Source organism: Tursiops truncatus, chromosome 5 (assembly GCF_011762595.2).
Source record: "Tursiops truncatus isolate mTurTru1 chromosome 5, mTurTru1.mat.Y, whole genome shotgun sequence".
Lineage (NCBI taxonomy): Eukaryota > Metazoa > Chordata > Mammalia > Artiodactyla > Delphinidae > Tursiops > Tursiops truncatus.
Window position 1 is genome coordinate 70,416,496 of NC_047038.1, and position 27,756 is coordinate 70,444,251.

Genomic DNA, 27,756 nt, shown 5'->3' on the forward strand with positions numbered 1-27,756 from the left:
ATGGAAAGGAATGCACTGAATGGGGTAATTTACCAAGTGTTTGAGAAGTAACTATAAGGACAGTGACTTGGATGGCTTTCAGCTAAGCTCAATTTCCTAGAAAAAGATAACTCAAAGCTCCAGGCAACTGTAACTCATGTGTGAAAGCCAAAGGGCCTTCCTCATAATTTAGAAAGAGGTTCTTACATACTGTTCCAGGAGAGTCTAGAAAACTGAGTATCAGAAAATCTTGATAATGTAGACCCATTAAAATTAAAACCTTCTATTCCATAACAGACATAATAAAAGAAAGGAAAGGCAAGCCACACAGACAGTACATATATCCAACAGATGACTTATATCCAGAATGCCTAAAGAACCACAAGTCGAGAATAAAAAGACAGACTACCCAATCAAAAATGGGCAAGGGCTTCCCTGGTGGCGCAGTGGTTGAGAGTCCGCCTGCCGATGCAGAGGACGCGGGTTCGTGCCCTGGTCCGGGAAGATCCCATATGCCGCGGAGCGGCTGGGCCCGTGAGCCATGGCTGCTGAGCCTGCGCGTCCGGAGCCTGTGCTCCGCAACGGGAGAGGCCACAACAGTGAGAGGCCCGCGTACCGCAAAAAAAAAAAAAGGGCAAAATATTTTGACAGGCACTTCACAGAAAAGGATATTTAAGTAACCAAAACATTTTGAAAATTCAATCCAATTCATTAGGAAAATTCCACTTAAAATGCAAAGAGATACCACAATACTATCATCAGAATTGCTAAAATGAAAAAGACTGGCAATACCAAGTGTTGGGGAGGATCTGAAGCAACTGCAACTTTCACCCGCAGCTGGGAGAAGTATAAATTGAAACAACCACTTTAAAAAACTTTTTTGCTGAACAAATACATAACCATGTTCCATCAAAGACATGTACAAGAATAGTCACAGCATCACCATTCACAGTAGCTGGAAACAACTCAAATGTCTATCAACAGTAGAACAGAAAAATATACTGTGATGGAAAATATATTAGAATACCATAAAAATGAGAATGAATGAACCACAAGAAGATGAAAATACAGTGAACCTCTCAAACATAATGTTGAGCAAATGAAGTTCAACACAAAAGGCATGCATACTGTACGATTCGATTGATATCAAGTTCAGAAGTTGGCAGAATTACCTAAGCTGATAGAAGTCTGCATAGAGGTCTCTTTTGGGAGGATCAGGTCACTGGGAGGGGGCTTGTGTTTCTGGGATGCTGTTAATATTCTATTTCTTGATCTGGGTCCTGGTTACATGGGTTTGGTCACTTTGTTAAAATTTGTTGTACTGTACACATTATTTGTATAATTCCTTTCATGGATGGTATACTTCAATAAAAAACTTTTAAAAATGCAACAAAATGCAGACACCTACATTGCTTTTCTTTTTCCTGCTGTGGTGAGAAGCAAATCCTGCTGACATTGTTGTTTTCACTTTGGTTTCTAAACTGGGAGCATTTGAGGAATTCGGGCCAGGAGGCATTCACCATCCCCAGGACTGATTCACAGCCCTCTTTTGCAGACTCACAGAAGGACCTACAGGGCAGGAGTCCATGACTAGAAGAAAAGAGAAAGGTGAAAATTAATGTTTTTACAGACTATTTCTCAAAATAATAATTAAGCTAAAGAAAAGTTGTCCACCAGTGCTGCAATATTATCTTAATTTATATTTACTACAGTCAACAACTTGAACTTCTACCTTCAACACTATAACAAGGATTTCAGCCACCCTACTGTCATGATTCTAGAGGGAATAAGCTAGTTCCATAACACATCATCTAACTGTCTCTTGTGGAAGCATTTATCCCAAATGACTTTTTTTTTTGAGATTTCTTATGCTAAAGTAAATCTGTCAACCAAGACAGAGCTCTACTTACTATCAAAAGGAGTAAATTAACATGCAAATGAATGCCCCCAAAATGGAAAGGCAGAAGTAGGTCACAAAATAGGTTAATCTCATTTCTTTATCATCCCTTTGAGAAATTCAAAGTACCTCTGAGAGGCAGCCAGAGAGAAAGCTGTTCCTTAGCCTCCACTGCCTCCCTGGAAAGGAAAATATTATACAAACAAATGGCAACTCTGAAAACTTGTACAGTTATTTATCTTTTCATTTCTATGTTATCTTCTGCAAAATAGAAAAACACGAACAACTGTCCATTAGCAGTAAAGTAATGATGCCCTGGAGTTTGTCTTTATTCATCTGACATTCAGTCAAACACTCCTGGATCTGCAGCTCTGTGTCTGGGGACAGGGATGCTGCAATGTCAAGGCCACGGACTTGTTCTCTTGCAGACCCAGGCGGCTTTTTCTACTTTGCAGCTATAGACTGCATCTCTCACCCTGGCTGGTCATCTAGCAAAGGCATCTCAAATGATTTTAAGAAAACTGGGAAAGAAAATATACATGTCAGTCAAAGCAAAGCACACACTTCACAAATGTAGGGTCAATAAGCTATTGCAGAATCACACAGTATCAGACCTGTAAGAAACCTTAAACAACACCTCATTCAAATCCTCCATTTAAGATAACTTCAGGGAGATTCTGAGACACACATAGCTTCCTAGTGGAAGAAGCGGGAAGAGAATCCAGATGTTTTAACTTTCAATCCACGCTTTATCTACTGTTGCATATCATCTATTCTCATATAAGGATCTAATAATTAGGCTTTAAGAACTTTAAAGCGTAATTATAATTCCCCATGCAAATTTCTATAGATCACAGAAACATAATGGGATGCGTCGGTCACTGAGTTAAAATAAAAGTGATTGAGTCTGTGAAAGAATCTTGAGAGTGAGATCTTGTTATATGAAAATGTGAGAAAGGGGTACTCAACAGTTACATTCAGATACAAACACTTTTGACCTTCTCAGAAACTCGCCTTAAAACTGGGTATCTTTTAGAATCCTGATATTCACATGACTACATTAATATGTAGCTAAATTTGTTAGTGAAGGTGTAGAAAGATGTTTTGCATTTGAAAGAATTCGCTTTAGAACATAAAATATGAATTAGTCCAGGCAAGTGTTTCAGTGTAAAGAAGACACCTGACTGCCATTCAGGAAATATATTAGATATTCATAGGATGGAAAGTATCACTTAAATAACATTTTTTTAAAAGATTTCCTTTCCTAGATCTTATTCCAAAGACGTTAGAGACTATATTTTCTCAAATGAAACTGGGGATCATGGTTGAGGAATGTGGAGAACACAGAATTCCTATGCAGATACTTAAACTTCGCTAGGCTCTAAGTGCTACTACACATGCATTAACTCATTTCTTTCTCACTACAGCACTATAGTACTGTACTGTACCATAGATACCATTACTATCATCCCTAATACACGCAAAAGGAAACTGAAGCACAGGAAATATAAGAGACTTGTCCAAGATCACTGAGGTAGTGAGTATCACAGCCAGCATTTGAACCCAGGCAGACTGATTCAAGGACTATTAACTACTCTATTACACGTGAGTCCTCACTTCAGGAATGTATGCTCCAAAAGCATAGCTCAAGGTTAGTTCGAAACTTGATATGTACTTTCCCGTGGACCAACCATAGACACAGTGGTTGGGTTCTCCCTTCACTCTCCAAACTCCTAGTTAACCTTCAATGAGTCAGTATTTGCCTAAAGGGCTAAGGAACACTAGGAAAGGGTGAAGGCATTTCTCTTTCTTTTCCAGGTGTGAGACAGCCCACAACAAAGCTACAAGATAAGCTAGGCTTGGCTTCAGCATTCTTCCTTGCCACCTAGTCCCTGACCTGTGTACTGACACCATCCTGTCCAACGCCACTCCAGCACCCCACCTGGTCAGCCACATCCACAAGAGCATTACTTGCTCCTCAACCTTTGCTTCCCTTCCTACAATCAAAACTACGTTCCCCAAGTGAGCTGATCACAATGAGACTTTCAAAGAAAAGAGAGGAAGATAACACAGAGTAGTACCTAATAATAGATGGACACTTAACCCTCCCAGAGGTTTTTGGCATCATTAGAAGATTGCTTGCTGGATCTGTAAATCAAAATTCATTCCTTAACACAATGCTTCTCAGAGGAGGGGTGATAATCCCACCAGCTTTGCTAAATTTCAAAAGGTAACATTTTTTTTCTCGAGACTTGTTCTGGGAATATAGAGAGACATTAAAATACCATTAGGCTTTCCATTCTAAAAATAGGGCCTAAGAAAAATGTCTAGAGTGTTTCCAAATAGCTCTCTTAAAGAGGTGTAACCAACCAAGACCCATAGGCTTTAAGCTGCTGGACGAGGACATGTGAAATAGTGATAGAGTATTAATAACCAGCAGCCCTTTTAAACACTGAGCAGAATGAAGAGCCATTTGTTCTTGCTTTGCATGAAATTCAAGTGCCTACGAGGGATTGAAGCATTTTGCTTTTCATCACGTGGAACAGTGCCGTGAGACAGACCACACTATTTTGAAATATAAGTGCTGATATCCAAGCACCAAGCAGACTGACATCTTGAAAACAGTGCTCAGCACAGTGGAGGGGCCAGACTGGGCTACCAGGGTACTATTTTAGGAAAGATGGTTACTTTAAGTGATGTGTGAAGTGCATTTGGGGTTGTGCAAAAGTCCCTACAACATTTCAACTCAAGCTTAAGCCGAAAATTCTTTCCTCACCTCTATAATTATGTGTTGAAACAAATACATAGGAACAAATATAAAGAATTCTATTATTACAGTAATAGTGAGGTTTCTAGGGGATTTTCACTAGGAAGGCTACTCAAATTATTTATCTACAAAAAAATTGTAAATTTTACCTATATAATTTTTTTTTGTAGACAGAGATGTTTATTTTAAAATTATTTTTCTTCACATCTTTATTGGAGTATAATTGCTTTACAATGGTGTGTTAGTTTCTGCTGTATAACAAAGTGAATCAGCTATAGGTATACATACATCCCTATATCTCCTCCCTCTTGCATCTCCCTCCCACCCTCCCTATCCCACCCTTCTAGGTGGTCAAAGAGCACCAAACTGATCTCCATGTGCTATGCAGCTGCTTCCCACTAGCTATCTATTTTACATTTTTACGTATACAATTTTAAGCAAATTTATCTACTAAAATTTCTATATTTATTTACAAAAAATTAGATTTTTTTCCTTATTGTACCCTTTGACCAACATCTCCCCATTCCCCTCCCCCACAAATTTATAGATTTTTATCAGCAAAACGGTTCTGAAAAAGACATAAAGTTAAAATTATTGAATAAGTTACAGCCACACAGTAGGCTTATATAATAGCTAATGGATTTTTATGTTTTATAAATCACTTTTTTCTAACTTTTTACTTTTTTATTGAAGTACAGTAGATGTATAATTTTATGTAAGTTACAGGTATACAATATAGTGATTCACACTTTTAAAGGTTATACTCCATTTATAGTTATTATAAAATATTTGCTATATTTCCCATGTTGTGCAATATATCCCTGTAGCTAATTTTATCTAACTTTTTACTTTAAACTACTTTTAGAGACTTACAGAAAAGTTATAAAGACAATACAGAAAGTTTCCATATAGCCTTTATCCAGGCTCCCCCAAAGCAAACATCTTACATAACTACAGTGTAATTATCAGAACCAGGAAATTAACACTGGTACTAAAGTAAGGATCCTATTCAAACATCACCAAGATCTCCATTTAGGATCCCACACTGCATTTAGTTGTCACTTTTTATTTCTGACAAACTAACCTTTAAGTATATCAGAGAAGCTCAGGATTTAAAACTCTTCTTCCATGGGGCGGGGTGGGGGGAAGAATTTTTGTGACAGGCAGGCTTTAAGATGGCCCCCAATGACCCCACCTCCTGCTATTCATGCCCTGTGTAACCTCCTCCCCTTGAGTGTGAGTTGGCCTAGTGACTTGCTTACAACCAACAGAAGGTAATGGGATGTCACTTCCATCACTAGGGTACATAAGACTGTGACTCCTCTCTCACTAGCAGATGCTCTCCCTTACCAGTTCTCATGAAGCAAGTTGCCATGTTGGGTAGGTCTACATGGCAAGGACTTGAGCCTGGCCTCTGGCCAACAGCCAGCTAGGAACTGAGGCCCTCCACCCTTAAGGAACTGAAATTCTTCCAACAATCACATGAGGCTGGAAGCGGATCCTTTCCTAGGCAAGCCTTCAGATAAGACTCGAGACCTGGCCAACACCACGAATGCACCCATGTGACAGACCCTGAAACAGAGGACCCAGATAAGACACTCCCAGGTTCCAGGTCCACAGAAACTGAGAAAATAGTTGGGTGCTGTTTTAAGCTGCCACATCTGTGGAAATTTGTTACGTAGCAATAGGTAACTAATACACTCTTCTTTGATATATCACTTGGTAAGAGGCATGTTACTGAGTTAGATGTATTATTTATTGATGAGACTTACATAATCTTTTGTTTCAAAGAAAGTCGTAAATTTGTCTTTGTTAGGCCAAGCTGTTCAGTGAACAGTGCTCACAAAGTCATAGTCACCGGGAACACCCAGAGCTGCAGACCTCAGTCGTGAAGAGAATGTTAACAATGGAAGGGTCTTGCAAGATAATGTACTACTGTTTCCTCCTTTTACATGCAAGGAAATTGAAACTTAAAAAGATCTCATAGCCAGATGCTATGACGCCAGCCCAGTGCTCCAGAATGTCTCCCCTAGCTGACCTCTTCTCACAAACAGGAGTCACAGATAACACAGGAGCATAAATCCACAAATCCTACAGGAGCACAAATTCGTCACCACTGCTGGAAAACACAAAAAACAACAGATGACTTGTTTCCTCTGTGATGGGCCAACGGCATCAGCTTCCTATGTCTGCGCTCTCTGGTGGCCTCAAGAGACCTCACAAGAGGTATGGCTTAGGTGGGGTACGAGAGGAGTAGGGAAGAGATTACCTTGGTTCCCAGCTTCGTTAGACACGGGGATAGAAAACTGTGCTAGTGAACACTTACATGTGTCATTGTCTCACACCAGAAGAGAAATCATGGGAGAAGTCAAGTTATTTTTTGGTCACATTGGTCTGAAACTCTTTAAAAACCAGAGTTTTTCATCATCTTCATTTGTAATAGCCATGGTTCCAGCAGGAAAGAAATGACTCACTGAAGTAGGATTACTGCAGAGTATTTAATGAAAAGGTCACTTATGAAGGTACTGGCAAGGTTTAGAAAAACCAACCAGGGGTAGTGCAGCATGCGGGGACAGGTTGCCGTTAGCATCTCAGATTCAAGGGACAAGGGAAGGAGCAGTTCTTGGGACTCAGAAAGAGCTGTATGCAGAAGGCTGCCTGATAGGAGCCAGAGCCCCCCACAGTGGGATTCAGGCAACTCCAAACTGTGTAACCTGGTAAAGAAGAAACTAGGGGATCATGACCCAACCTGCCTCCCTTCCCACACTCTGATGTCCTGTTGGTGGCTCCCATTGGCTGAGCCCCACAGGAAGCTAGAAAGTAGCCACTGTTGAAACCAACCTGTGGGGAAGAGTGGGCTGGAGGAGGGTGGGAAGTGGATAAGGAGAAGTAAAGAAGAAAGAGCCAGCACATGACTGCATGCCTTACACCAACGAGAGCTCAACAAATACTTGTCAGGGGACAAAATGCAGGGCTGTGGGAGGAGACTGTTCAACTATTATTAGCTTGAAATCTGGTAGGAGTGTTTACACCGCAGAAATCAGCAAATGCTACAAATCATAGTTTTGTTTTGTTTTTCAGGGAGCCAGTTTACCAGCATACCACTGGATGAAAGTATAAATCATGTCATCTCCTCTAGAAGGAAAGCTGTTTTTACCTCCACTGGAAGGAAAATTACGGTCATGCACTTCTTGGACCAGATGAAGACATTATGTCAATATTAACCCCCTATCTCCCACTACCACCAGCCCTCCTTCTTGGTAGTAATACCATCTACCCAAGTCCGCAAGCCTAAAAATCTTTGTTTCACCCGCAACCTCACCATTCATATGCAATTAATTACTAAGTACTGTTAATTTTACTTCCCCAAAGTCCCTCAAATCATTTATTCTCTCCCCATTTTATGTTCTCATAAAATTAAACTAGTTGTAGTTCCCCTAATATACGACAGATTTAGGCTGTCTGCTTTCTCCACCTTGCCCACATGGCAAATTTCTATATATCCTCCAAAATCAAATTCAGCTGTTACTTCTTCGCTGGGAACAGCCTTCTTAATGTTGCCAAATGGAAAGAGTCCCTCCTGCTCGGCGTTTCCCCCCATACCTTTTAAACTGATCACATTGGACAGCAGTGTAATTGTTTTCATGTCGTGTCCCCTATTATGCTGAGTCCCTTGAAGGCAGAACTGTGTGTTATTCACCAAAGCATCCCTAGCATCAGACAATGCACCTGGTACATCGTAGGTGCCAATAAATGTTTGCTAAAGGAATACAGTGATCACTTTCCTAACACCTTTGCCGAATAAACTGATGTCAGAAGCTGAAAGGGAGCTCCCAAGCTGTACACATGCCTAGCAAGACCCTCCACGCCACCATATGTCTACCCCCCAACACTCACATCCTGCCAACAGTATCTGCTTGCAGGACTGATTCCATCATGCCCCCTTTCTCACTTCCTGCAGATATCACAAGACACTCGGTATGTCCGGGTCTCTCTCACTTCCTGGATTCCCATATGTTCGTGGATCAAATGTAACCTTCCCAGTGAGATTTTCCTGAACAACATTTTGCTTAAAACTGCATCCCTTGCCACCGTACCCATACTCTCCCAAAGCTCTTCAATTCTTTTTGGAATTTTTCCATTGCACTTATCACTATCTGATATACTATTATTATTATTAAAAAAATTTTTAATCTGTTTCTTTACTGCCTATCTCCCTCCAATATAATATATGGTTCATGAAGTAAAGGATTCTTGTCTATTTTGTTTGCTGTCCTATCCTCAGTGTATACAGTAGGCACTGCATAAACATTTGTTTGAGAAATAAAAGAATCACATGCAGAGGATAATTTGGTGGCCTGCTTGGAACAAAGCTGTCAGAAGCAAAGTTGGGAGCAGAACTCTCACTACCTAACTCCCAACTTAATGGTCTGTACAAGAGCTCGCTCCATCCCTGTTCACATGATCTCCTCCCTATCAGGTCAGCAAATTCTACACTGTTGAATCTTGAAATAATTCCCATATAAAGGCAAAATCTCGGCAAAACCGCTAGGGATGAAAACCCTACAGATTAAGTGTCTCGCTTATATGCCAACAGTAAGATGTCACCCTTAAAATAGAGAAACTTGAGGAAATAACAACAAATAAACACAGCTTGAATTAAGATGAGTGTGAATAATGTAAAACTACACAACCGCCCCTGAAAGAGAATATAAAATTCCATACCCTTCTATCCAACGTGATCCTGATTCTCATTAATACTTGGCATACTTACCAGGGCTCATGGAATAGAGGATTAAAAATCACAGGAAAATTTTCAATTGTTTAATTATTTTTTGCAGCTGTTTTGATTTTTTGCACATCATGAAATGATGCCTTAAATATGGATCTTTGAAGGCACTGAATCACTAGCATTAAATATAAATTCTAGTCACATCCACCTAATACCCATGAATTATTGAGGAGAAAAGTAAACAAACTCCACTGAGCTTGATGAAACATGTGTGCTTGAGACACTGTCAGTGATTTGACAAGGCGTTTTCGGGAAATTTGAGCTCCTGTGGCCTGACTCTCCAGCTTTACGTCTTTGTAAAATAAAAGGAATGTGACTTATCTGACTGTGTATTACCCACACTTGGAGCCATTCTGGCACATAAATGAAATCTTACTTTTCATTTTATGTCTGTATAATGCCAAAAAGCAGGCTAGATCACCCATGTTAAAAAAAAATTTAAAAAATAAAAAATAAAAATAAATAGATCACCCATGTTGCCTGAGACTGAAAAGGGAACTGTGATACAATTGACCACCTAAACAGCCAGGTAGTCAGCACAGGTGTAGCCCAAAAGACTGCTGTTTACAGGTTAGCAGATAAAATCAGGGAAGTAAGTGGCAGATGACTTTCCGAATATATGGTTGCTATTAGCAACAAAGACTCTTTTTGCTTTGACTACTGATCTATATAAATTCTTAAAAAATATAGATATGAAAAAATATTAATTCTGTAATGTTTCCATTATTCTCAAATGTGACACAATTAGAGTTCTTGGGACACAGACAAAATCTTCAATAAATAAATTAGCAGTATGTAATAATTCTTCATTTAGAAAAAAATAATAAAATAACCTTATGCTGGCTTGATGTAATTTACAAATTCTTCAAAAAATTGTTTTAAATCAAGTCATATTTCTCAGTTGGCTTTTAAGATTATTTCAGGGTTGCATTTCCACAGGAGAGCAGCACATGCTATCTTATAAAATAATGTCTTTAAAAATACAGTAAGCTTTCTGAAAACTACAGGCCAATATCAATGATGAACACAGATGCAAAAATCCTCAACAAAATACTAGCAAACAGAATCCAACAGCACACTGAAAGGATCATACACCATGATCAAGTGGGGTTTATCCCAGGAACGCAAGGATTCTTCAATATATGCAAATCAATCAATGTGATACACCATATTAACAAATTGAGGAAGAAAAACCATATGATCATCTCAGTAGATGCAGGAAAAGCTTTTGACAAAATTCAACACCCATTTATGATAAAAACCCTCCAGAAAGTAGGCATAGAGGGAACCTACCTCAACAAAATAAAGGCCATATATGACAAACCCACAGCCAACGACATTCTCAATGGTGGAAAACTGAAACCATTTCCACTAAGATAAGGAACAAGACAAGGTTGCCCACTCTCACCACTATTATTCAACATAGTTTTGGAAGTTCTACCCACAGAAATCAGAGAAGAGAAAGAAAGAAAAGGAATCCAAATCAGAAAAGAAGTAGTAAAGCTGTCACTGTTTGCAGATGACATGATACTATACATAGAGAATCCTAAAGATGCTACCAGAAAACTACAAGAGCTAATCAATGAATTGCGTAAAGTAGCAGGATACAAAATTAATGCACAGAAATCTCTTGCATTCCTATACACTAATGATGAAAAATCTGAAAGAGAAATTAAGGAAACACTCCCATTTACCATTGCAACAAAAAGAATAAAATACCTAGGAATAAACCTACGTAAGGAGACAAAAGACCTGTATGCAGAAAACTGTAAGACACTGATGAAAGAAATTAAGGATGATACAAACAGATGGAGGGATATACCATGTTTTCGGATTAAAAGAATCAACACTGTGAAAATGACAACTACCCAAAGCAATCTACAGATTCAATGCAATCCCTATCAAACTACCAATGGCATTTTTCACAGAATTAGAACAAAAAAATTTCACAATTTGTATGGAAACACAAAAGACCCCAAATAGCCAAAGCAATTCTTTTTTTTTTTTTAACATCTTTATTGGAGTATAATTGCTTTACAATGCTGTGTTAGTTTCTGCTTTATAACAAAGTGAATCAGTTATACATATACATATGCTCCCATATCTCTTCCCTCTTGCATCTCCCTCCCTCCCACCCTCCCTATCCCACCCCTCTAGGTGGTCACAAACCACTGAGCTGATCTCCCTGTGCTATGCAGCTGCTTCCCACTAGCTATCTATTTTACGTTTGGTAGTGCATATATGTCCATGCCACGCTCTCACTTTCTCCCAGCTTACCTTTCCCCCTCCCCATAACCTCAAGTACATTCTCTAGTAGGTCTGTGTCTTTATTCCCATCTTGCCCCAGGTTCTTCATGACCTTTTTTTTTTTGCTTAGATTCCATATATATGTGTTAGTGTACAGTATTTGTTTTTCTTTTTCTGACTTACTTCACTCTGTATGACAGACTCTAGGTCCATCCACCTCACTACAAATAACTCAGTTTCGTTTCTTTTATGGCTGAATAATATTCCATTGTATATATGTGCCACATCTTCTTTATCAATTCTTCTGCTGATGGACACCTAGGTGGCTTCCATGTCCTGGCTATTGTAAATAGAGCTGCAATGAACATTTTGGTACATGATTCTTTTTGAATTATGGTTTTCTCAAGGTATATGCCCAGTAGTGGGATTGCTGGGTCATATGGTAGTTCTATTTTTAGTTTTTTAAGGAACCTCCATACTGTTCTCCATAGTGGCTGTATCAATTTACATTCCCACCAACAGTGCAAGAGTGTTCCCTTTTCTCCACACCCTCTCCAGCATTTATTGTTTCTAGATTTTTTGATGACAGCAAGATCCTTTTTGACCCACCTCCTAGAGAAATGGAAATAAAAACAAAAATAAACAAATGGGACCTAATGAAACTTAAAAGGTTTTGCACAGCAAAGGAAACCATAAACAAGACCAAAAGACAACCCTCAGAATGGGAGAAAATATTTGCAAATGAAGCAACTGACAAAGGATTCATCTCCAAAATTTACAAGCAGCTCATGCAGCTCAATATCAAAAAAACAAACAACCCAATCCAAAAATGGGCAGAAATCTAAATGGACATTTCTCCAAAGAAGATAGACAGATTGCCAACAAACACATGAAAGAATGCTCAACATCATTAATCATTAGAGAAATACAAAGCAAAACTACAATGAGATATCATCTCACACCGGTCAGAATGGCCATCATGAAAGCAATCTTGAGAAAGAAAAATGGAGCTGGAGGAATCAGGCTCCCTGAATTCAGACTATACTATAAAGCTACAGTAGTCAAGACAGTATGGTACTGGCACAAAAAAACAAATATAGACCAATGGAACACGATAGAAAGCACAGGGATAAACCCACGTGCCTATGGTCACAGTATTTTTGATAAAGGAGGCAATAATATACAATGGAGAAAAAACAGCCTCTTCAATAAGTGGTGCAGGGAAAACTGGACAGCTACATGTAAAAGAATGAAATTAGAACACTTCCTAACACCATACACAAATATAAACTCAAAATGGATTAAAGACCTAAATGTAAGGCCAGACACTATAAAACTCTTAGAGGAAAACACAGGCAGAATACTCCATGACATAAATCAGAGCAAGATCCTTTTTGACTGACCTCCTAGCGAAATGGAAATAAAAACAAAAATAAACAAGTAGGACCTAATGAAACTTAAAAGCTTTTGCACAGCAAAGGAAACCATAAACAAGACGAAAAGACAACCCACAGAATGAGAGAAAATATTTGCAAATGAAGCAACTGACAGAGGATTAATCTCCAAAATTTACAAGCAGCTCATGCAGCTCAATAACAAAAAAACAAACAACCCAATCCAAAAAGGGGCAGAAGACCTAAATAGACATTTCTCCAAAGAAGATAAACAGATTGACAACAAACCCATGAAAGGATGATCAACATCACTAATCATCAGAGAAATGCAAATCAAAACTACAATGAGGTATCACCTCACACCAGTAAGAATAGCCATCATCAAAAAATCTACAAACAATTAATCCTGGAGAGGGTGTGGAGAAAAGGGATCCCTCTTGCAATGTTGGTGGGAATGTAAATTGGTACAGCCACTATGGAGAACAGTATGGAGATTCCTTAAAAAACTAAAAGTAGAGCTACCATATGACCCAGCAATCCCACTACTGGGCATATACCCTGAGAAAACCATAATTCAAAGAGTCATGTACCACAATGTTCATTGCAGCTCTGTTTACAATACCCAGGACATGAAAGCAACCTAAGTGTCCATCGACAGATGGCTGGATAAAAAAGATGTGACACATATATATAATGGAATATTACTTAGCCATAAAAAGAAACGAAACTGAGTTATTTGTAGTGAGGTGGATGGACCCAGAGTCTGTCATACAGAGTGAAGTAAATCAGAAAGACAAAAACAAATACCGTATGCTAACACATATATATGGAATCTAAAAAAAGAAAAAGAAAAAGGTCCTGAAGAACCTAGGGCCAGGACAAGAATAAAGACACAGACATAGAGAATGGACTTGAGGACACCGGGAAGGGGAAGTTGGGACGTAGTGAGAGAGTAGAATGGACATACATACACTACCAAATGTAAAATAGATAGCTAGTGGGAAGCAGCCACATAGCACAGGGAGATCAGCTCAGTGCTTTGTGACCACCTAGAGGGGTGGGATAGGGAGGGTGGGAGGGAGATGCAAGGAGATATGGGGATATATGTATATGCATAGCTGATTCACTCTGTTATAAAGCAGAAACTAACACATCATTGTAAAGCAATTACACTCCAATAAAGATGTTAAAATAAAAGAATACAGTAAATTTTATAAGCAGAAAAATTTGATACTTTTTACTAAAAGATTATCAGTAAAATTCAACTCAAAAGTGGTATAGTAATATAATGGTGTGCAGTAGTAGAAATATTGAAAATAAACTGGATGGTGGGGAAGAGGTTTTGTAATTCTGGTATAGCAAATATTTTTGAAAAAATCATTCCTGTGTCAACTTTGATGCCATCTTGATTGTTCACCTAGAGGCCATCTCAGTAATCTGGCCATCTTTAGTAATAGGATGGAGTTAGAACAGGAAAACCGTATCATCTGTATATTTGAAATGACAGGCAAATTTTACTCTAACTTTAAATAATGGTAACTAGATTATGGGGTCATTTTTCTAGGGAACTCTGCTGCTTCTAAAAAGGAAGCCTAGGACCTTGATAAGAAATGAACAAACTGTGCCTTCCAGAAAAAGGAATTTTAGATACCTCTTGTTTCTGTCAACATTCTTTTTCTTCCTCTCGAGTGGCTGAAACAAAAGTATGCCTAGAACTTTTATTTACCTAACAGGATTGTAGCAAAACCAAAAGCTTAAAAGGTGAACACAAGGTGAATAGAAGATAGCAACATGGCAGAATTCCAATCTTGATTTTAGGAGCAGAACACCGATTTCAGGCTGAAAAGCAAGCTGATCTTAATACCTAGAGTCAAAAATTCTATTTTCTACCGTGAACCTTTCAACTCTGAGCAAAAGCCAAGCCACCCAAGGCACACAGGTGTTCCCAGCAGATAATCTGACATTTCCCCAAGGTGACACACTGTAAATATTTGTTTAACATTTATTTAGCTGAGAACCTGACAGTTGCAACAGAGAAAAAGAGGGCTTTGTCTGGCAGGGTCCCAATCTGCAAGCCCCACTGGGCAAAACACAAGTCCTGCAGATAACGGGGCCCATCGTTTCTGAAGGCAGTTAGGTGACTCCTTGCTGCTACTGGATCCATGGGAGTGTCAACACAACCCTCCCCAAGGCCCCCAACTGGATTCTCTATTATTACCAAAGCAAATATAAAAGTGTCCCTGAGAAAAGTTATGGTAGATTTAATTTTCTTCTATTTTCATAAGTTTTTAGAGCTCCTTTAATCAGGGCCATGGGCCATGAGTGAACCTGCCCCTTAATCTATGGGAAACTAATTGACCATAAGATGCTGGACTCCTTGTCCCATTTTCTCCACTAAGCTCTCACCAGTCAGTTTAAATATCTCTAGTGATAACAACTCACCATTTCCTGAGACAACATTTCCATATATATACAACTTTAGTATCCATAAAGTTCTCACTTTAGTTAAGTTAGAATTTACTTCTTTATGACTTTCAGTCCCTGGTTCCATTTTTGCCCTGTGGAAGCATAGAGAAAAAGTGTGCTCCCTCTTCCAGTCGTGGCCCAGGAGATTGGAGGGTGGCCACTGTGCACCCTCAGGGCCTCACATCTCCAGGTCCCCCAACTATTCTTCACATGAACAGATTCTGAACCACTATCCTGGTCATTTTTCTTTAAACATGTTTATCACTGTTTTGTTTCTGCTCTGTACATGAACCTTACATCTAAGATTTTCAACTACAGTTGACCTAAAGTCTTTTTAACTGATGCATATGAGTCAGTATTAAAACAAAAGCACTGAACCACCAAGTCAATCCTCAAGAACAATCTAGTGTTTCCTCCTCTATTAGATCCAGGATTTTGACAGAAATGAACAAGAACAAGTTAATGTACTTTAGCTGGTTGTTCTGCCAACGGATGCTCACTCAGAAGGAAGTTAAATCATCTCTGGGAATACCATCCAACTCAATTTAAAGTTGTAATTATTTAACACACATACAGAATTTGATTTATGCATGAGTTTTCAGGAACGTATCAATTATACAAAGCAATGCACAACCATTATCAATGGAGTTTGAACTCCCATTTACCTAGACATTTAGGGGAGCTCCCTAATGGAAGAGTTTATTTATTGATCCATTTATTCCAACAAATATTTATTGAGCACCTACTATGTGTTGGGCACTGCTCTGAACACTGGGTATACAACAGTGTGCAAAGTCAGTAAGTTCTCTGCCATTGTGGTGCTTATAAAGTAAGACAGACAACATACAGACAAGCAAAAAGGGACACAGCCTTGCTGCAGTGTAAGATAACAGAACTACCGAGGGTGATCAGAGAATATTTCTCCACAGAGATGTCTTTTGAACAGAGGGCATAGATCAAGGGGATAGATCCATCCTGGCAAAGGGAACAGCATGTGAAAAGGAAGCTGGGGAAAGGTGGGCATTTTTGAGAAAGGTCAGTGCAGCTGTGGCAGGGTTGATGACACCAGAGAAGCAAGGAAGGCTTCAAAAGCCATGGCAAAAAGTTCAGCTTATAATCTAAGTCTAAGAGAAAGCCCTTGAATGGGTAGAGGCAGGGGAGTGACATCATCTAATTTGTGCTTTTATTTTTTTTCCCTTTCAGTTTTATTTAGACATAACTGACATACAGCACTGTGTAAGTTTAGGATGTACAGCTAACGATGACCACAATAGGTTTAGAAAATATCCATCATCTCATACAGATACAAAATTAAAGAAATAGAAAAAAATATTTTTCCTTGTGATGAGAATTCTTAGGATCTACTCTCTTTAACAACTTTCATGTAATAACGTACGGCAGTGCTAATTGTGTTTTTATATCATAATGTTGACAGCTAAGTGGAAAATGGATTAGAAGATGAAAAGAATGAGAAAAATATGCAAATCTTGCATCTCTGAAAGAGGTGATGAAGTTTATACCCTCCCAGAAACTCACACACCATCTCTGACTACCATATCAATAATAGTACTATTTATATTTAATAATAATTTACTTACTGTTTATAACAATACTTACGGAGAAGTTACTGTGTGCTAGAGAGTGCAGAGCATATATGAGCACTGTATAAATCATTCTGTTTAATACACACAAACCAACCCTATGAAGAGGGTATTATCACTTTAATTAAACAGATGAGGAAACTGAAGGTCAGGAAGGCCAACTGAAGTGCCCAAGGTCTTATAATTGGCAACTGGCAGAGCTGTGGTTTGAATCAGGTTTCATCTGCCCCCCAAACTTTCAAGTGCATTCTCTGCATTTACCAGATTAATTTCTCTAGGCTCCAGTGAACATAATTATTTGGGGAAAAGCATAGTGCTTTTGAAGAAGTTCATTTGAAGAACCTCACTCAACCTCTTCCACAATCCTACAGGGATTGAGTACATGACAGAAAACTGCCCGGTAAATCCCAGGTTTGAGATATAATCTTTAATCTCTAGTCATTTAGCTAGATAAAGAATTTTTTTCAGATAATTTATCTATTTTCTTGACTAAAAAGTGGATAGCAGAACGTGACATATCTCATCTTTTTTTTGGACAAGTTCAATTAGGTCCTGCATGAGAAATACGGACCCCAAAATAGATGTATTAGCTAAACTTTGATCAGGACGTGATGATCCAGGTATGGTGCTAAATGCTTTAATATGAGTTATCTTAGTCAAAAATCAAAAAATATGGAACACTTCACAAATCTGCATGTCATCCTTGCATTGGGACCACACTAATCTTCACTGTATTGTTCCAATTTAGTATACATGCTCCCAAAGCAAGCACTAGATAAGAATTTTTTATTTCATGTCTACAGATGTTAAGGATATCTGCTAAGCACCTAGGGTCAAATCAACACTCCAGAGGAAAAAAACCAATAGAAAACACATCCGTTTTTAAATGTTAACGCTTTATTTCATGAGCAAAGTTTCTCTGCAAAGTATTAGAGGATGTGAGTAGGGTGATGATGATCAGCAATATCTCCTGGGTGTCTTCCAGAAGCAAAGCCAAGGCGGGACCTCTCAGGCCAGTTAACCCCGCTTCAGCTTTGATAAATTCATAGACCTATTATTTCAACCCAGAGGGAAAGGGTGATAGCTACATATCAAAAGCATGTGGCTGCAATGTTTGCTTCCTCTTCCAAACACAGAGATTTTAAGTGTATCCAAAAGTCATCCAGGGGCTTCCCTGGTGGCGCAGCGGTTGAGAGTCCGCCTGCCAATACAGGGAACACGGGTTCGTGTCCCGGTCCGGGAAGATCCCACATGCCGCAGAGCGGCTGGGCCCGTGAGCCATGGCCGCTGAGCCTGCGCGTCCAGAGCCTGTGCTCCGCAACGGGAGAGGCCACAACAGTGAGAGGCCCGCGTACCGCAAAAAAAAAAAAAAAAAAAAAAAAAGTCATCCAGAAACATCTGTTATTCTCCTGGCCTAGGAATTGTTCATCTCTCTCTACCTACATGCTGATATTTTTAAGCTATTCATTCTAGCCCACATATTTTTAGGGCTACCTGAATTGTTTATCAGTCAAATCTCTATATTTTGAGTTATATTTCATTGAATCAATATAGTTACGGATTATCCTGTATTATAAGATATCCTTTAATTATCCTGTATTATAGTCCATGATACACACACTTATTTTTTAATAAATGAAACACTTAATGAAACTGTTTAATGAAACTGTTAAAGTTCATTGTTATATAATATAGTTGAGTACAGTTGAGGTCTCAAAGGGACAGGTTAAAAACCATACTACTTATACATCCCACTCTACCTTTTTTTTTTTTTTTTTTTTTTTTTTTTGTCGGTACGCGGGCCTCTCACTGTTGCGGCCTCTCCCGTTGCGGAGCACAGGCTCCGGAAGCGCAGGCTCAGCGGCCATGGCTCACGGGCCCAGCCGCTCCGCGGCATATGGGATCCTCCCGGACCGGGGCACGAACCCACGTCCCCTGCATCGGCAGGCGGACTCTCAACCACTGCGCCACCAGGGAAGCCCCACTCTACCTTTTTAGATTAAAGTCTAAATGTTATTAAGTACCTATTTTCTCTAGGATGGAATATAAGCAATTCTCTATTATTTGAATAGTAGAGTAGTAGAGAAAATGAGTAGAACAAATGATCCAAAATAGTGAAATATAAGAAAAAAATGTTTGATATATAAAAATATAAGAATTATTTTCTACAATACATTTTACCTTTCTGAACTTATTTTACTTATTAAATTTAGCTTGCAGATCTCATGCACATGCTAAATGAAAGCAGGAAGCACTGGTCTGAAAGTACAATCATAAAATTAAATATAATAATGAATGTAATAAAATGTAGGACAAGTCCCTGAATGATACCTGAAAATTGACTATAAATTATTACCCACTGTAACAGAAAATGGAAAACTCTCCTATGAGAGCATTTCTCAGGATGAACCAGGTCAGGAGAAAAACAAATTTTATCTAAAAGTACCCTGAAGACTCTGGGCAGCTTAACTAGAATTTTACAACTGATTTAGCTGAGAGTAGAGATTGAATTATCAGAAAAAGGATGATCAAAATGAGTTAAGAGTCCCCTGGAGGCTGAATGCACTCTCTTTCATTGTCTTATATGAAATTTATATCAGTATATATAAATTTCATGGTAAAGAGAGAACTTTCATGTTAAAGAGAGAAACTCTTTTATATAAGTATATAAATTTATATAAGTATATATACACACTACTGAGTCCATAGAGAAATTAAGGCAAAGAGATGTAAGTGAAATTGTTTGAAATTAGGGAGAAATGGAATCCAACTCCAGCAGCCTTAAGTATTCTACCTAATTTTCTTTTAATCCATGTAGTATCCTACATTTTTTCTAGAATCCTTCAATATTTAGCATATGTTAGAAATACTCTGTGCTCTCAATGTCATTAGTACTGCCCCTCCTTTCCAATTCACTGATAGCTATTGCTGACATTTACTGAGCTCTTCATAAAAACCCCTGCACTGTCATTTAATCCTCACGTGAACTTTGTAAAGCACAATGATTATCTCCATTTTACAGATGAGTGGGCTGAGACACGCAGCTCCAGAGCCTGTGTATTGAATGGCGACCCCCAAAAGGCACGTCCACGTCCTAACCTCGGGAACCTGTGAATGTGACCTTATTTGGAAAAATGGTCTTTGTGGCTGTAATTAAGTTAAAGACCTTGCGATGATGAGATCATCTTGGGTTATCTGGATGGGCCCTAAATCCACTGACAAGTGTCCTCACAAGAGCAGACGCACACAGACGAGAAGGCCATGTGAAGGTAGAGGCAGAGACTGGAGTGATGTGGCCACAAGTCAAGAGTGATTGAAACCACTGGAAGGAAACTGGCAAAGAAAGGAAGTGAGCCTCTCCCCGGGACCCTGGCACAGTCCACACCAGACTTTGGACTTCTAGCTTCTAGAACTGTGAGATAATAAATTTCTGTTTAAGCCACCCAGCTTGTAGTAATTTGTTATGGCCGCCCTAGAAAATTAAGACAATCACCACGCTATAATGCCACTGTTCTAGGAACATTAAGGGCCTCTCTACTACCATGCCGTAGTTTGACTCTTCGGAAAGATCTAACAGAGTTTCTCTCTTTACCGTGAAAGTACCCTCTGCAAATGATTCTTCCAGGGGAAACATTTTCCTGAATGTGGTGTCTGTTAACAGTGCTGCTATACTTACTTCTACAATTCAGAATCTATTGTTTCTTTTCTACTCAGTTTTTATTTTACGGCAGTGTAGGTTTTTTCCAGTTAAAATAATAAAAACCTTCTCTAGGTCCATCCACCTCACTACAAATAACTCAGTTTCATTTCTTTTTATGGCTGAGTAATAGTCCATTGTATATATGTGCCACATCTTCTTTATCCAGTCATCTGTTGATGGGCATTTAGGTTGCTTCTATGTCCTGGCTATTGTAAATAGAGCTGCAATGAACATTGTGGTACATGACTCTTTTTGAATTATGGTTTTCTCAGGGTATATGCCCAGTAGTGGGATTGCTGGGTCGTATGGTAGTTCTATTTGTAATTTTTTAAGGAACCTCCATACTGTTCTCCATAGTGGCTGTATCAATTTACATTCCCACCAACAGTGCAAGAGGGTTCCCTTTTCTCCCCACCCTCTCCAGCATTTATTGTTTGTAGATTTTTTGATGATGGCCATTCTGCATTCTGACCAGTGTGAGATGATAGTGAAGTAAGTCAGAAAGAGAAAAACAAATACTGTATGCTAACACATATATATGGAATCTAAAAAAAAATGGTCATGAAGAACCTAGAGGCAAGACGGGAATAAAGATGCAGACCTACTAGAGAATGGACGTGAGGATATGGGGAGGGCAAAGGGTAAGCTGGGACAAAGTGAGAGAGTGGCATGGACATATATACACTACCAAACGTAAAATAGATAGCTAGTGGGAAGCGGCCACATAGCACAGGGAGATCAGCTTGATGCTTTGTGACCACCTAGAGGGGTGGGATAGGGAGGGTGGGAGGGAGCGAGACGCAAGAGGGAAGAGATATGGGAACATATGTATATGTATAACTGATTCACTTTGTTGTAAAGCAGAAATGAACACACCATTGTAAAGCAATTATACTCCAATAAAGATGTTAACAATAATAATAATAATAAAAACCTTTGTCTATTTAAAACTTTCTTTGTACATTAAATTAGTACAAATAACATGTAACCTATCTGTACTTAAAAATGCAATTCATTTTCTCATTACTACTCTGAAAACTTTCTAACATTTTAATTCAGAAAATAATTGATGTTATATATGATTATGTACTTAACAGTGCTTTGAAATTTTAAAAAACTGTATACTTACTAATTCAGATATTCCATAACATACTTTTATTGATTTAGTCTCACTGAAAATTATTACTTCAATATAATATAATATCGAAATTACATTATTTCAATATAATATAATATTGAAATTGTATTACTTCAAAAAGGTGGGAATGCGTTCAAAGGTACAAACTTCTAGTTATAAAATAAATAAGTCATGGAGATGTAATGTACAGCATGGTGACTATGGTTAATAATACCATATTGTTGGGCTTCCCTGGTGGTGCAGTGGTTGAGAGTCCGCCTGCCGATGCAGGGGACATGGGTTCGTGCCCCAGTCCAGGAAGATCCCGCATGCCGCGGAGTGGCTAGGCCCGTGAGCCATGGCCGCTGAGCCTGCACGTCCGGAGCCTGTGCTCCGCAACGGGAGAGGCCACAACAGTGAGACGCCCGCGTACCGCAAAAAAAAAAACAAAAACATGTTGTATATTTGAAAGTTAAGAGAGATCTCAAAAGTTCTCATCACAAGAAAAAAAATTTGTAACTGTGTGGTGATGGATGTCAACTAGACCTATTGTAGTGATCACTTCACAATATACACATACATTGTATCTTTAGGTTGTACACCTGAGACTAATATAATGTTATATGTCAATTATACCTCAGTTTAAAAAAAAAAGAAATGAGCTTACAAGACACAAGTACACCGACTCACATGTTCTCCCCCACCCTCCCAAAAAAGAAAATTCTTTCTAATCCTATTCGATATTGTGCTGGACAGTCTCTGTTTGTCACTCTGCATCTACCCTTCACCCTCCTCACCCTGCTCTGGGCTCCAGGGTAGACCGTAAGAATCACCCAGCATCTCACCCGTACCTGATTTAGATGAGATTTGGGACTTCTGAACTGATGATATTGGGATGAGATTTTGGATCTCATCTATTGCACTCATATCAATTGCTCACCCTTGCCCAATTGTTGTGGGTGAGTTCAGTCGGTAGGAGGCCCTGGCAGAGGAGAGGGCAAGAGGAGAGTGAGGTCAGGGCATCTATTCCTTCTTCTCTCTCCCTGCAGGACTGAAGGGCTGGCAGTGGCTGTGCCCCTCTGTCTCGAGTCACAGAACTTGGCTTGTCGGGAGACCCCCTGCCCACAACTACAGCTTTTTCCAGGTCTGCCTGCTCTTTGCCTCTTTCAAGTCTTGAGTAGTGGAACTGCATCGCATTATCATGAGACCCTGGTGCCTCTCATCCTTACTTGTTCTCTTAACCCTGCCCACACCCCCATAAATCGTCTCTCCAAAAAAATCTTTTCCATCGCCCTTGGAGTGTGCTGTCTTCTACCAGACCCTCAGCGAAACAGCTACTGACTACCCCAGCTGATAACCTCCATCTAATAGCCTGAATGATTTCTTCCCATAAATCAAATTATCCCGGATTTCCCAAAAATGTCTACTTCAAAAGGATTACAACTGGTGTGGGATTTTTTTTTTCCTTTAACAACAACCAAAATAAAAGTGGGTAGCTCGGGATGATTTTGTTCTTCTCAGACACTTCTGCTACCACTGACTCTTATCACTGAATGCTTTTCATTCCAAAATACCTGTCATCACCATCACCGATGCACTCGGGGAAGGCAAGGCTGCAGCCAAAAAGCATGATATGTTGATAGCAACCAAGGCGATGGAGGTACATGAAGAACTTGAGGAACTTCTCCATTTCCATGTTTTTGACAATAGAGAGGAGAGGTGTCAGCGTGGTGTGGTAGGGCAGCATCTGACACTGGCTGTGAGTGATGTTCACGCAGGCACCTGAGAAGGCAAGACAATTATGTTTAGGAAAAGACACATCAGAATTATATGTTTATAAACTCATTTGATATGATAGACTAATGTGTTCATACAATAAAATATATTCTGTAAGTCAGAATGATTATAGATATACAGTAAGGCACATACATACATAGCAGCATTATAATTGCCAAGATATGGAAGCAACCTAAGTGTCCATCAACAGATGAATGAATAAAGATGTGGGGTATATATATATATATACCACGTCTGTATTGTATAATACGGGAAATATAACCAATATTTTATAGTAACTATAAATGGAATGTAACCTTTAAAAATTGTATAAAAATAAATTTTTTAAAAAGAAAGCAAGAAAAAAGTGTGTGTGTGTGTGTGTGTGTGTGTGTATGTGTGTGTGTGGTCAGGAAATCAAGCTGCCAATACTCACAAAAGGATAGCATCTGTGTGCTGGGAAAATGTGTGGAAAAATACACTCTCACACCTAGCCAATGGGCAATCACTATTCTGGATCACAGCTGGGAAGGGCAATATGTATCAAAAAAATATTTTAAACATGCATAGCCTTTGACACTGTAATATTTCTAAAAATTTATAGGGAATTAATCATGGTTGTGCACATGGATTTATCTACAGGGATCTTCATCTCTGCACAGTTTATACTTTTTAAAAGATAGCAATCACCTAAACATTCAACAAAGGGAACTGGTTTAAAATATTATGGAACAAACAACAGAATGCTCAGCTACATGAAAGATGCCTTAGAAGACTATTAATCACATAGAATGAGACTTATAATAAATAAAAATTGCAAATCACAAAACAATATGTATACCATGATCCTGTCTTTAAAAATACACGATTATTCAAGGATTTCCAAACCTGCCCATGTTTAGGGTCAGCTCAGAGACTCTGACCTCATTTTCTTCCAAGCTGGCTCTCCCGAGCATTATCACCTCCATGGCCTTTCCTTCTCCTTCATGCCATAAATTTGCATGGTTGGCCAAAAACTTAAGGGCATGACATTTTTTTGGACCTCATCAAACTCATAATACAAAATGGGAAATAAAAGAATCAGAAAAGAAGAAAAATCCAGATTAAAATCTGTATATAGAACACAGATAGACATAAACATGAATTCAGCTTTGCATGAGGGCCGAGGTGGGGAGTTCGGGGCAAGTTTCACAAGTATGACACTCAAATCTTTTAGGAGGGAAGTTAAAATGCATTTCAGTTTGGGGAGCATTAGAGGCTGGAAGAAGGTATAGAGAGTAGACTTCAAAATGACACAATTATATGTATTGTGCTATAAGCAGAAAAGCTTGCTTAGAGGAGCTAAGAGTAAATTTATCTCCAACAAAAATATGAAACCATTCATGAAGAATTCAGTATCAAGAAAACATTTATTACAAATCAAGCTTGTGCCAGGCACCACAACAGGTATTCAGATCTCCTAGTTCAGAATTATCTCATTTTCACAACCCAGTAAAGTGATATCATATCTATATTACACATGAGGAAATTCAATATCAGAAACCCTAAGACATCGGCCCAGGAGTGCACAGCTATTATGTGGAAATTCCAGATCTTCAAACCTATGGTTTCTGAGAAATTTCCATTTGGAGCCACCCTAAGCTAATGCAAAGGGGGTTATGATGTGAAAAACAGTTCTTTAAGAAGTTAATTCCTAATGGCCCATGAAAGGAAGAGGCTAAAAAGCACATAGTGATATATCACATAGTCTGTATTTAAATGCATAGATAATATACCATGTATTCTGATCACATTATCATTCATTTTACATTGCATTATTTTCTTTAGGGGTCATCAGCTTTGGGGTTTATACACTTGATTATAAACCATATTTGGTGAGATGACCAACAGGCTCATTTACCCCACCAAGGCAAAGAAAACACAACACCGAGAGAGCATTTGGAAAATACATGATAATGAGGAAAATCATATTTTGGTTGGCTATACTATGTTCATGGCAGTGTGAGTTGCACAAGAGAGATTTCCTAATAGCAAATTCCCTTGGGAAAAGAGAAAATGATAAAATAATAGTCTGAAACCTTAAAATATGTCTCAAAATAGTTGGTATGGACAAAAATAATAATGTCTTATATTTATAAAATGGTTTTCTAAAGTTTTCCAAACCACTCTTATTAGGATTATAATCTCTCATTATAAATGAAGAAACTAAGGCTCTCATAGGTATGTAGGTAGATAGAAAGGTGATGGATGGATGGACGGGATGGGTAGACAAATAGGTAGCCAGGGAGACAGACAAAAAGTGATTTGCAGGGACTACCCTGGTGGCACAGTGGTTAAGAATCCACCTGTCAATGCAGGGGACACGGGTTCAATCCCTGGTCCAGGAGCATACCACATGCCGCAGATCAACTAAGCCCGTGCACTACAACTACTCAGCCTGTGCTCTAGAGCCCGAGAGCCACAACTATTGAGCCCACGCACTGCAACTACTGAAGCCTGTGTGCCTAGAGCCCGTGCTCTGCAACAAGAGAAGCCACCACAATAAGCCCGTGCACCACAGTGAAGAGTAGCTGTGGTGTACCCGCTTGCAGCCACTAGAGAAAGCCTGTGCAGCCAAAGATAAATTAATTAATTAATTATTTTAAAAAGTGATTTGCAGACAGACACCCAGTCAGTAATAGAAGCAGGACTGATACATGTGTCCTCCACCTCTTAGGACAACATTCCTCCCACTATACCGCAGCTGTCGGTAGCAGAGCAAATGCCAAAGGAATTCAAGAGCAAGAATTCAATGTAGAGCGAACAATCAGGGAAGATTTAATGAAGAGGAAGAACTTGATTTGCTGGTTGAAAGGTATCTATGGTCTGGACTGGCAGAAGGGTTAAAAACTGAGAGAGAAGCATTGACATATATACACTACCAAATGTAAAATAGACAGCTAGTGGGAAGCAGCCGCATAGCACAGGGAGATCAGCTCGGTGCTTTGTGTCCACCTAGAGGGGTGGGATAGGGAGGGTGGGAGGGAGACGCAAGAGGGAGGGGATATAGGGACATATGTATACATATAGCTGATTCACTTTGTAATACAGCAGAAACTAACAACATTGTAAAGCAATTATACTCCAATAAAGATGTTAAAAAAAAAAAACAAAACAGGGTACTTAACGAGTGGTAGAGAAAAATTACTACAAAGACAGAATCATAATTGCATGTAACACAGAATGACCAAAACACTTGAATCTGGGCAGAAAGGTTCAACAAACTTAGCTGAGAATTTGCTAACAGCCAACAAATATAAAAGGGAATTACTCTTTAAGACTCTTGATTTCAGGCCTTTTATATTCAAGTAACTGTGTAAATTTCCTATCATTCCTACTGTCTCAACCTGTGTGTCAAATATTCTTTTTTCCCAGAATGTTCCATTGTCTTTGAAACATGTAACTCTAGTTTTGTATTTGTGCACATTCTCACGAGGGGCAAATGAGTTTTCATAAGTCAGTTACATGCTGGGCACCAGGCAGAGTCATTTCTCTGAGGTGAAAGGGAAGGGCACTTTTGGAAATGGACTCATTTGTTGCTGCTCCCTCTAATTTGGTTTTCATAGGGTAAAGAAAAGGGTGGAATGTTTGTTTTTCTTCCCTGAGAATTTACTACTGAGTCTAATAGAAATTAGAAGTCAGGGTTGCTACATAAGAATGTATAAAAAATACAATAGATGTAATTAACCATACCGTTCCTATAGACATCATAATGTGTCTTTTAAATAACAGTTACTTCAAATTGGGGAACTTGGGGAGGAGAAGTTAGAAACAGATCTGAAGAGCAAAATTGCTTCCAGATTCAATGGATTTCTGGTGAAGCAGAAATATTTATTCTAATTAGCTCTTAAGTTCTAAAACAGCACTACTAATAAGGCACGATTTAATAACAAATTTTCAGAGTATGCACTGATTACAAGATAGGTCCCAATTTCAGAAAAAAATTAAATATGAAAAATAAAATGCTGCTTGCATTTGAGA

At 38.9% G+C, this 27,756-nt stretch overlaps 1 protein-coding gene and 1 non-coding gene across 2 annotated transcripts in view; both read right to left on the reverse strand.

The window, feature by feature from the left end:
• The window catches only part of CORIN (corin, serine peptidase), a 217,293-nt gene that overhangs the window by 149,524 nt on the left and 40,013 nt on the right, over positions 1-27,756 (reverse strand). The window contains exons 4-5 of the mRNA XM_033856407.1: positions 23,535-23,742; positions 1,388-1,569 (exon numbers count right to left, since the gene is read on the reverse strand). Coding sequence (XP_033712298.1) covers positions 1,388-1,569; positions 23,535-23,742 — 390 coding nt within the window. The remainder of the gene's footprint in view (positions 1-1,387; positions 1,570-23,534; positions 23,743-27,756) is intronic.
• Positions 17,810-17,915, reverse strand: LOC117312525 (U6 spliceosomal RNA). Its single transcript, XR_004526849.1, has one exon. It is a non-coding gene; the product is annotated as a U6 spliceosomal RNA (small nuclear RNA).